Source organism: Eptatretus burgeri, chromosome 12 (genome assembly GCF_056783735.1).
Source record: "Eptatretus burgeri isolate ZD-2024b chromosome 12, Ebu_testis_v1, whole genome shotgun sequence".
Taxonomy (NCBI): domain Eukaryota; kingdom Metazoa; phylum Chordata; class Myxini; order Myxiniformes; family Myxinidae; genus Eptatretus; species Eptatretus burgeri.
This window is the reverse complement of record NC_140972.1, coordinates 54,657,060-54,669,559: the sequence shown is the minus strand read 5'-3', so window position 1 is coordinate 54,669,559 and position 12,500 is coordinate 54,657,060. Positions and strand designations below refer to the sequence as shown.

Sequence of the window (12,500 nt, the reverse complement as noted above, 5' to 3'; positions counted from 1 at the left end):
TGAAGTATTAAAAACGGTATGTACACAGTTAAAATGAAAATTCGAGATCATTATGCTCCACCCTCCACAGGGTATTCCTATCACATCATTTCTCCTTAAACCGTTCTAAATGATCTCGGTTTTTCAAGCCCCTTGTTTTGGCCAGACGACATATAGAGTTTTATTTTCACCAAAACTATAAAAACATTATTGTCAGCATCAGAGTTTGCATGAAGTTTAGCTTTCCTTTGTTTATAAACTTATAATTTCCCTTCGGTTATTAAAAAGAGGATTGTAAGAGCAAATGCTGCAGTTTTTTTTAGGATTTAACGGCAATGTGAAAATAAAAGTGCATAAAGGATAGGAAATAGTCAAGTGATGGCACAATTGTGATCGCAAGACAAAAAGTGGGGTCAGTCTTGCACAATCAACATAGGCATGATATAAATATTCAGATGCCCTACAAAGGGACACGATACAGAACTGAATTCACTAAGATGGTGGAATATAACATTGGTCGGTAAAATCATATGTGCAATTTTCCAAGAGATATCACCAGTCTGTTTTACAAAATGGCAGGAGAGAGAGGAGAGAGAGTTAATATCAACGGGGAAGTGGGCAGGGGAAGCAGATGTCCTGGACTTGCGTTTCGTAGAGGGACTGGGCGGGGGGAGGTGTTCTGGACTTGCGTTTAGTAGAGAGACTGGGGGGGGGGAGGTGTTCTGGACTTGTCTTTGGTAGAGGGATTGGGGGGGAGGTGTTCTGGACTTGTCTTTGGTAGAGGGATTGGGGGGAGGTGTTTTGGACTTGCTTTTAGTAGAGGGACTGGGTGGGGGAGGTGTTCTGGACTTGTCTTTGGTAGAGGGATTGGGGGGGAGGTGTTTTGGACTTGCGTTTAGTAGAGGGACTGGGGGGGGGAGGTGTTCTGGACTTGTCTTTGGTGGAGGGATTGGGGGGGGAGGTGTTCTGGACTTGCGTTTAGTAGAGGGACTTGTCATATCTCTTGGAGAATTTTACATATGAGACACCGCCCGGAGACCATCTGGAAACGTCCGCGGTGGGGAAAGGGAGGAGGAAGTAAGTGTGAGGGAAAGGGAAGGAAGTGCTTTTTCCTTCAATCGCCGAAAAAGCCGTGCCAGTGTTCGTGCCTTTATTTAATTTCCGCTCACGTTTTACAACTACAATGCAATAAGTTGGAGAATCTCTTAACCTGAGCCGAATTTCAAAGTTTAAACTACGAGATTGATCCCAGCAGCAGTTCTGACTGCTAAAAAAAAACGTGTTTATTTGTCAAATTTGTACATTCTTTGACATCCCTTCTTCTTCTCAACCTCCTGAGAGTTGTATATGGTGGTGGAGGGGGTTTGGGAGGAGGTTAGCACGAGGAGAGGCAGATGGAAGGCAGCATAAGGAGAGGGAGATGGAAGGCAGCATAAGGAGAGGGGGATGGAAGGCAGCATGAGAGGAAGGGAAGATGACGGGAGGGAAGGGGAAAGGAACCATGGGCTTGGGTGCTAGTTCGGTCCGCATGCCCGCGAAACCTGCATACCGCACACATGTAACCAAGCATGTAGGCGTGCAGAAACCCCTGTAGAGAGTCCCTTTACAAAACCAAACCTCCACATTTGTACCACGTCTCTGTGTGCCATGTACCTCTTCGTCCTTGCAGCAACTGCTGGCTGCACCTCCCGATCGAGAAGCACCACCAGCTCTTGATACACGGATATGCTCTTCTATCGGGTCACATGTGCTCTGCACACATTCTCCCACATGCGTGCCTCAATTTCATCCGTGGCAGAGTTCGCCAGTCTCCCGAATTTCCCTTATTAGCCCCGAAATAATTAGATTTTGGTGAAGATCCGGATGTGTGATAAGGACGAAATGATTAGATGTTGGTGAAGATCCGGATCTGGATACCAACGAGAACTTTAAAAGTGATTCTTCACCATTGAGAGATAGGGCCAAAAACTATATACCTCATATAGCACGATATCTCAAAAAGTTATTAACAGATTCGTATGAAGCTTGGTGGATGAGTTGTTTAGGTGACAACAAGCCAGTTCGATTTTGGTTCAGGTCTGGATCCAGATTCGACCTTTCAAATGGATACAAAACGAAACTGTTCAGCCTGGCGGAGGTATGCACTCGGCCGAGTGCCATTCTAGTAGCTTAAATTGTTGTTGGACATGGCCTTGGAAAAACGCTACGATAACACAGAATGATGCTGAAGATTATGGCCCTCTATCTCTTTCTCTGTAGCTCTATCTCTATCTGCCATTGATCCACCTTCACAGGACGTTTTTTCCAATGTAGAAAAAGTCAATAAAACATGGGAATTGCTACCGATCTTTTGGAGTTGAGTCTAAAGCAACAGGGTAGGCAAGTGTGCAAATAAGGAGAAGGCCTCTTACTCCTGGATACAATTAAGGCTTCTGAAGCATCACTTGTAATTCCCTCTCCCACCACCTCTGGGAGCAGCACTATATGGAACACATTAAAGTGGAGAATTTGTGTCGGCCCCACCTTCAGAATCCCCAGGGGAGGTGAGGGGTTAACCAAGTAGCTAAAACCTTTGTCCTTTGACCCTTAGGTAACCTGGCAAGTTTGGTTGAGATTGGATAAGTAACGACCGAATGCATCGGCCACAGACAAACAGACAGAGATTCTAATTTGCATATTTTAATATTATTTCTCAGCTTCTTCACCATAAATCGAATGGGAATTTTGTTGTTTTCAGAATTTTTTTTTCATATTCCCTTGCCCCCTCTCCCCCCCCTTCCCCATTTTACTTATTAACCACTTTACTGAAGCATATTCTATGTGAGTAACCAGAGTTGTAGTCATGGAAATAATGATAACATCACTTATTTTATTGTGCAGACTGAGGTCAATATTCTTTGTTCTTATCAGAGTTATCTTGGAGAGAGACTGAAAACTTGCAAATATTACCAAGATTCTGCTTGATGCATTATTTTACAAAATATATTTGAACAGAATATGAAATGAGAGCTCAAGTTGTTGTCTGATTTCCTCTTTGAATGGAAACTGCAGGTGGCCCTTGATGGTGTCCTTTGCCATGCTCTTTCCCTTCAGGTTCGGGGTCTACAAGGCAGTGCCTTAGGACCTAAATTGTTATTGATCTTCAGTATGTTGATGATCTGTTTGATTCTCTTGAAAACCAACTTTAACATTTTGTTGATGACTCCACCCTGTGCGAATAATACATCACACTTGTGAAATGCCGGCCGCGGTTTCATCCTTTCCATCAGACCCGGAGAAGATAAGCCGCTGGCTGGTCAGCTCTAACGCCAGCAAGTCACAACCAAGAAGTGCAAAAAAGGATCATATACAAATACAAACTAATTAAACGTAGTCAGCATGGGTTTACCGAAGTTAGTTCCTGTTTAACAAATCTTTTAGAGTTCTATGAAGCAGTGTCTGATTGGGTGGATCAGGGAAATACAGTGGACATAGTATATCTAGACTTTAAGAAGGCATTTGATAAGGTACCACATCGGAGGTTGTTAGCCAAAGTGAGGGCTTGTGGAGTGGCTGGTGAGGAAGCAAATTGGATTGCAAACTGGCTTAGTGACAGGAAGTAGAGAATGGCTGTGAGTGGGAGGATGTCTTGCTGGGAGGATGTAAGTAGTGGGGTACCTCAGGGATCAGTACTCGGACCATTACTATTCATTATGTACATTAACAATTTGGATAATGGGGTAAAGAGTAAGCTTTCCAAATTTGCAGATGACATAAAGCTTGGAGGTAAGGTGGATAGCAGAGTGGGTGGTGATCAGATTCAGGAAAGTATTGATACTTGCATAGATTGTGCAAAAGATTGGCAGATGGAATTTAACCTGAACAAGTGTAAGGTGTTGGGGATGTGAAAGAACAATGAAAATAGAGATTACAGGATGCAAGGGGTAATTTTGGAGCGTGTCACCCAGGAGAAGGATCTGGTGGTGGTCATAGATATGGGAGGTAAGCAGGCAGCACAGTGCCAGGCAGCTATAGGTAGAGCAAATCTGGTTTTAGGTTGTATTCGGAGGGGGATCATTTATAAATAAAAAGAGGTGGTGTTGACATTGTGCAGGAATTTAATGAGGCCACCTCTAAAATATTGTGTGCAGTTCTGGTCACCCCAATTCAGGAAGGACATAGATGCCATCGAGAGGGTTCAGCGCAGGGCTACGAGATTTATTCCGGGCCGAGCCAGCTATGTGGAGTAGCTGAAGGAGACAGGGCTTTATTCACGAGAAAGGAGGCGGTTACGAGGAGATATGATAGAGATGTTTGCGATAATCAAAGGTATATATAAAATAAGTGCAGATGAATTATTCAACAGAGTACACAGTGAAATGACAAGGGGCCATAGTTTGAGAGCAAAGAAGAGGAGAGTTAAGACGGTAGCAAAGCAGGGGACTTTCACTCAGAGAGTAGTTAATGCATGGAATGGTCTCCCTGGAAAGGTAGTGACAGCAGAAACAGTAGAAAAGTTTAAATTATAATTAGATAGGTTCCTGGAAGTTATGGAGATAGAGGGGTGCAGGGATGTCGACAGGACGTTTAGGTAGCTTGAGCATTGATGGGGGATTGTGTACATGTGTATGGAGTGCTGTTGGTGAGGGTCTTGTCAAGGGGTATTGTGTAGTTGATGTTGTATGTTTTTAACCAAGCCCATGCCCTTCCCATGAGGGAAAGAAGAAAAAATAAAAAATAAAAAAATAATTAATTAGAAAATTATGCATTTCCTTCCTTGGATCTTGTATTGATAAATTAGTGTGGGGGTTCGCACAGGTATGATGGGCTGAAAGGCCTCTACCTGTATTCGATTTCCTTGTATTTCCTTGAAGCACGATTGAGCTTCATACCACTCTGACACGAGTTGGGATCGAGGATATTACATTCAAATTAATCCGTAATCTAATCTCCATGCTCCGGAGGTGGCAAGCCATCATCAAGGATAAAGGAAGTCCAACCAAGTATTAATATCACAAATTGGAGTTGTGAAATGCAATGTTATTTTTGCAACCATGACTTAGTTGGAGAGATGTGTTTCATGTAAGATTAGACCGGCACTCGTTAGAGCGCATAACTTCACCAGGCTGAAAAATTTACCTTTTGTATCTTGCTGAGCTGGATCTGCATCAGTACTCTAACAAAAATCGAATCAGATTGTTATTCTCACTGAACTAACTCGTCCACCAAGTTTTGTCATTATCCATCCATAACTATTTGAGATATCGTGCTATTTCTCGTTTTTGACCCTATCACTCAATGCTGAAGAATCACTTAAAAAATTTCTCGTATCCGAATCTGGATCTTCACCAAAATCTAATCGAGTCTTCCCTGTCACACACCGAAACTGTCCACCAAATTATGAGCAGGATATCTCAAAAATTTGTGGATGGATTTGGACAGACAGACAAAGGAGAAAACATAATCTCCATCCACCTTCGGTGGTGCTAGCCTCTAAACAGGTCCTTTAGCTCCGATAAATGGTGAGATCTCAAAACAGCAGCTTCCCCTTTCTTCCCCACATGGTGGTTATAGTACTTCAATCAACATTCTGTCGATTCCATCCTTTGGCTTTGAGATTGTGTATCTCTTGTTTTGGTTTGAGATGCTTGCAGATGTACTTTGTGGGTACTCCACAACAACCGAGCAACAGCGTGTGCATGCTCTTCTAGTGAGATTTATGTTGTGTTGCAGAAACCTACCATTTCTGATTCCAAGCAAGCTTTCAGCATTGTCGTGGCCATTGACTTTGGGACGACGTCCAGCGGTTATGCTTACAGCTTCACACGTGACCCAGGGACCATCTACATGATGAGGTGAGGTCAAATAGTGCTGGCTATTTTTTGGGGAAGTTTTCCGAGGGGCATTCAAAAGGTTTGATGAAAGAAATGCTCATGACGGTTCAATTCAGATCACTGAGGTCCATACCATTGCGAACAGAGTTAAGGGGGTCACACCAATTGCTCTTGTTTTTGTGAGATTCGACTCAAAATGTGATAGGCTTATAGGACCCAGCTCATTAGAGTGTTTTTTGATTGTCAAATTGATCCTTGTTATAAATTGTATATTTTGAGGGTGCTAGCTAGCTCTCATCGCGTGTGCACAGGATGTGGGAAGGTGGAGATCCTGGAGTGTCCAACCAGAAAATGCCAACAGCACTCCTGCTGTCCCCAGATAAAAGCTTCCACAGTATGGGATACACGGCCAGGGATGCCTACCATGACCTGGAGCCACGTGACACAGAGAACTGGTTTTTCTTCAACAACTTCAAGATGAAACTGCAAGAGAATAATGTAGGCCCTACTTGTGATGTGTTTTTTTTTTCCAATAGACTGAGATTAGTTATACCATCATGGAGGAAATAATGACCCAAAGTGAGAATGCTGAGAGCGTTTTCTAAAGTCAATCATGACAGATGTGGAGGTGCACACACATTCCCACATGGTTTGATGCACATCGGTTGTTGAGCATAACACAGATGTGAATATTTTCCCCTCTTTTCCACTAATGAGATGCCAACCAGTGTGTTAAATTTCTGGAAGCATACTAATTATGGATGTTCATGGGATACGGTAAAAATGTTATTAAATTTTTCCACTTGTGAACCTTCAAGAGGCTATGAGGGAGGATTATGGAAGAGAAAGGGAAGGTAGGGGTTGGGAAAGAATAAAGAGAGAAATATTGCTGGTCGGGAGTTAGATAAAAATAATGGGAGGGAGAGGGTACAGAGGGAGAGCTTTGAGCATACTTGATATAGGGGTATGGTGAGTAATAAATAAATAGTCGGCCTCAAATCACTGATATGGATGCTGATAAGTCAGCTCGATGAATTTTCCATACTTTTTCTACAATTTGCTCTGACATGGCCTTGGCTTTTATCTACATTAGGCCTACTATTTTGCAGAATCGTTGGCATAATGGTTGGAGTGTCGGCAGTTCAAACCTCAGCTGAGTCATACAAAAGACTTTAAAAATAGTACGTGCTGCTTCCTTACTTGACGCTCAGACTTTCAAAAAAGGATAGAGCACGGAAAAACAACCATATGTTGGTCATCACAGTCTTTGACGGGATTAATGCCCTCCTCCTGTGTCAAACTTCCTTGAAAGGAAACTCGTACTATTATATAGTACAGTACTGGCATCGGCCCACCTACGGTGGGAAATTTATTTTGGTGATATTTTCAGAAAGTGACTTTTTTGGGGTACACAATGTAGGCATACACCTGAAAATATTTCTTGGGACACACTGTAACCATATTTTGCCTGCCGGATCACACTCCAAAGTTTTTGTGCTGCAAAACGCCAAGTGATCAATTTTGAGGCTATCATCGTATATATATATATATATATATATATATATATATATATATATATATATATATATATATATATATATATATATATATATATATATATAGTATGCACACACGCACACACGCACACACGCACACGCACACACACAGACACGCACACACACGAGTGAGGTACCTGTGTGATGCATGATAGGGGGCTGAACAGCCAGTTCGTGAAGAACTGGGGCAAAAAACTTCCAGCATCTGACCCCCAATAGATGTAAGGTGTATGTCAATGGTGAAACTGCATATACTGAATCAGCGAATGACACAGGTGGAAACCTTCACATCATTTCCTCATTCTGCTTTAAACTCAATCTCTCTATGTTCATTCCAATCACAAACAAGAAAAAGAGCAATCAGAGATTGCAGACCCTCGCCAGAACTTGTTTTGTGTGGTGTTTGAGCATGGGGTGTTACGTAATTAATGAGACATAACTATAATTGCCACTTTATAACTGTTGGCACTGATGATTGGGTTCCATGACATCCTGCTTTGATGCAACCCCACTTTGATTGGACACCTGACCCTGTCCCTGACCCATGATGTTTATTTTTATACAATTGAATTTAGAATGGGATTAAAATAAACTCATTTCAAATCAAATGGAAGACCAAATAGGTACAGTCCTGCCATTGGAGTAATCAGAAGGAACCCAAACAAGCAAAAAGCAAAGATGAAGTCATCAGGAGGAACCTGGATAGGATTCACATTTCAGCTGCACCTCCTCTACCCTCAAATAGATCCAAGCACAGTCAAGTGAGCCTTATTAAAAAAAAAGAAAAAAAGAATCCTGATCAAAATAAACAAATAATTTTGGCTGACAGACCATGTATCCAATGAAGTTGAAATTTAATACTTATATTTCCCATTACGACTAGATCATAATTGTGAAGTTTCACGTTGATTTGTGTAGCGGTTCCAGAGAAAACATTATTTAATATTTTCTTAAATCCAATATAGCTGCCAAACCATGTGATCTATCAGTTATTCCGAAAAATCTTGTACACCCAATGCTTGCGGAACATTTGTGTGAAGTTTCCCCTCAATCTGTCCAGCCGTTCTGGAGAAGAAGATTTTTAAAGGTTTTTGGGGTAAATCCAATATGGCTGCCAAACGATGTGACATATGTTTTCATATGTGTGAACCTTTTGTTCCTCATGGATAGGTAGTCATATGTGTAAATTTTGCCTAGATCTGTTCAGCTGCTTCAAAGAAGAAGATTTTTGAAGGTTTTTTTTTGTTTTTTAAACAATATGGCTGCCAAATCACTTGACCAATGATGTCATCAATACTTTTTTTTTTCTGTGGATCATTTTATCCCTATATGACCCTCAATTTTCATACTGATCTGATCTAGCATTTTACATATATGCAATTTTGACATAGTGAAGGCACCTATGGCATCATAAAAAATCACACTTATTCTCCATTCCATGTGCCAAGTTAAAATTTTTTCCTTGGTGCAGTTTCAGAGCTAGAGGTCCAATGTTTTTCCGTTTTTCCAACATGGCTGACACACCACGTGACCTATGTCATCATAATTATCAATAAAACATTCTACATGAGAAGTCGCTCCTATGGTCAAAATTTTGTCTCAATCCGACAAGCAGTTGCAGAGAAAAAACACTAAAGTTCTGTGCGGACAAACAGACAGACAGAGAAATACACAAGAAGACGTCGTGCAGAGCACGACACTTGCAAAATCCATCAAAACAAAGTTGACCTGAAAAATAATTGGCTGGTTGAATTCAGTGATCTGAAATATATATCCACTTCAAATTTCAAGTCAGTGGGATGAAAATTTAGGATTTTAGAAATACCTCCTCAGTTGCTGGCTTTGGCCTATGTTGACCTTTTGACCTGAAACAATAGGCTTCTTCCTTATAACAAACTCTACCATGCGCTGAAGCTTCATGAAGATCGGTTTCAAATTGTGACCTGCAAGCGATTAAACAGACATGCAGAATAACAAAATCGACTGACCAATATTCCTGAAAAATCTTCGATTTTGTAAGCAACAAAGGGACCCCAATGCAATATCCTCTCCTCCGGCGAGGGTACTTAACACTATACCATGAGTATAACAAAATACAATGTTGCAAACACATGAGATAAAAGAAGAGAAACGCCATTCTGATCCGTTGCATCCAGACAGGCATCAGCTTCGTACGGATCGAAACTCAAAATCATAATTGTATTGAGGAATTTATTCAACCCCTTTAGGACACCAGCTGGGACTTCAAAATATTCAAGAGAAGGTTTGGCGGGGCTAGCCACAAAAGTGAGCGAGTACTTCACCAACCTGCCCACCAAGTTTCATCCGAATCAGTCCACAACTTTTTGAGTTATCGTGCTATATATTAGTTTAGCTCAATCTCTCAATCTCTCAATGATGAAGAATCACTTAGAAAATAATGAATCCAGATCCAGATTCAGATATTCATCAAAACTGAAATGATTCTTCCTTGTCACATACCCAATATGTCCACCAAGTTTCATCCGAATCCATCTGTGTGATGGGTGTGTGATCACGACAAATTGATTCGATTTTGGTGAATATCCGAATCCGGAGGCAACGACCAGAATCTTTTAAGTGATTCTTCACCAATGAGAAATAGGGCTCAAAAACGATGGAAAGCATGATATTTCAAAAATGTATTGGGCCAGATATGTTCTCATGCATCAGGCATGACAGGGCGGAGGCTATGCTCTCTACCGAGTGCCCTTCTAGTTGTTGTTTTTGTGTTTCTGGGGCACGAACATGGCTGGTTTCTTGTCCAGATTGGATGTGATGACGTGTAGGGTGTGTGGTTGTTGTGATTATCATTGAATGGTGTACACATTTGAATGTGGTGTTTGAGATCAAGTGTTGTTGTTTGTTGTTCACCTTATCCAGCTGTTTGCATCATCCAGTTTTCGCCATTTGCATTGGAGGTGTGTATTGTGTGAGTATGTCCACAGTCTCCCGGTTAGACCACCCTCTCGTCGGCTCTTCACTTGCTATGCTTCCAGTATCAACTCCTCCTCCCTCCTCGCTCCCCCTTGCTACCCCCTCCATCCTCACTCTGTCTGCCTTACCCCCTCCCTCCCCTCTCTTCCCCATCCATCCCCTCTCTCCTCCCTCCCTCCTCTTCTCCCCCCCTCTCCCTCCTCTTCTCCCCCCTCTCCCTCCTCTTCTCCCCCCTCTCCCTCCTCTTCTCCCCCTCTCCCTCCTCTTCTCCCCCTCCCCCTCTTCCTCCTCTTCTCCCCCTCCTCCTCTCCCTCCTCTTCTCCCCCTCCCCTCTTCCTCCTCTTCTCCCCCTCCCCCTCTTCCTCCTCTTCTCCCCCTCCCCCTCTTCATCCTCTTCTCCCCCCTCTTCCTCCTCTTCTCCCCCTCCCCCTCTTCCTCCTCTTCTCCCCCTCCCCCTCTTCCTCCTCTTCTCCCCTCCCCCTCTTCCTCCTCTTCTCCCCTCCCCTCTTCATCCTCTTCTCCCCTCCCCCTCTTCATCCTCTTCTCCCTCCCCCTCTTCATCCTCTTCTCCCCTCCCCCTCTTTATCCTCTTCTCCCCTCCCCCTCTTCCTCCTCTTCTCCCTCCCCCTCTTCCTCCTCTTCTCCCCTCCCCCTCTTCCTCCTCTTCTCCCCTCCCCCTCTTCCTCCTCTTCTCCCCTCCCCCTCTTCCTCCTCTTCTCCCCTCCCCCTCTTCTCCCCACCTCTTCCTCCTCTTCTCTCTCTCTCTCTCTCTCTCTCTCTCTCTCTCTCTCTCTCTCTCTCTCTCTCTCTCTCTCTCTCTCTCTCTCTCTCTCTCTTTCTCTCTCTCTCAACCCCCCCCCCCCACTTTCCTCTCTCCCTCAAAACACTGCCTGTTTTTTTTTTTTCTTTTCCTGTAAGCAATTGGTTAATCTGTATTGTCAAGATCGTATGTTGAAGTTGTATGTAGTGATTTTGTTATCAACAACACAAATTTAACTATTACTAGATGACCCGTGAACCCGTTGGGTTCCTGTTGTGACAGTGGTTGATGAAAAAAATAATTTCAAGAAAAAAGAAAGATAGCTCCAGAGAACTATACCGCTGAAGTTGTTTGCATTGATCAAATACTTCCGAAGAGGACTTGACTGAATCGGGAATTGATTTTTTTAATATTTTTTTTTGTTGCCTGATTTGAACGCAACTTGAAACTGCACACCACAGGCGAATGGTCAGTAAGGTGGCCCTAAAAATTTTGCACTGTCGTGTACCGTTTTGGCTGTATTTTGGGAAAATACATATATATATATATATATATATATATATATATATATATATATATATATATATATATATATATATATATATATATATATATATACCGTATATATAAAAACACAGGCAAAAAACCACAATATAATACATACATATATATATATATATATATATATATATATATATATATATATATATATATATATATATATATATATATATATATATATATATATATATATATATATATACACATATACATATACCGGGCGTAGTGGCGTGCGCCTGTAATCCGGCTACTCGGAGGCTTGGGTTGGAGGATCGCTTGAGGACGGGTGCTCTGCACTGGGCCGCGCTATGAGAGGGTGTAGGGCAGCCCGGAATCATGGCGAAACCCAATCCATATCCCTGTGTCGTAAGAGGCGACCAGGGTTGCGTCAGGAAGGGCATCCGGCGTAAAACCTCTGCCAAATCAGTATGCGGATCATAACGGATGATCCGCTGTGGCGACCCCTAACGGGAGCAGCCGAAAGACGAACAACAACATATATATATATATATATATATACATATATATATATATATATATATATATATATATATATATATATATATATGGTGTCTTCTTCTTCTTCTTCTTCTTTCGGCTGCTCCCGTTAGGGGTCGCCACAGCAGATCATCCGTATGATCCGCATAGTGATTTGGCACATGTTTTACGCCGGATGCCCTTCCTGACGCAACCCTGGTCACCTCTTACGACACAGGGATGTGGTACACCTATTTTAACCGGGGTATACACCGGCCCAGTTTCCTGGTACTCATTTCACCGACCTCGGAAGGATGACAGGCTGAGTCAACCCCCTGGTGTATTAATTCAGTGGCCCAACGGGGCTTGAACTCAGGACCTTTTGGATCCCAAGCCGCT

At 42.5% G+C, this 12,500-nt stretch overlaps 1 protein-coding gene and 1 pseudogene across 5 annotated transcripts in view; both read left to right on the top strand.

Annotated features, from left to right (window-relative positions):
* Positions 1-12,500, top strand: part of HSPA12B (heat shock protein family A (Hsp70) member 12B) — a 113,875-nt gene that overhangs the window by 46,427 nt on the left and 54,948 nt on the right. For all 5 annotated transcript variants that reach the window (XM_085848010.1, XM_085848012.1, XM_085848014.1 and 2 more), the window contains 2 exons: positions 5,692-5,813; positions 6,104-6,290. In XM_085848010.1, coding sequence (XP_085704136.1) covers positions 5,692-5,813; positions 6,104-6,290 — 309 coding nt within the window. The remainder of the gene's footprint in view (positions 1-5,691; positions 5,814-6,103; positions 6,291-12,500) is intronic.
* Positions 11,840-11,980, top strand: LOC147015655 (signal recognition particle RNA; annotated as a pseudogene).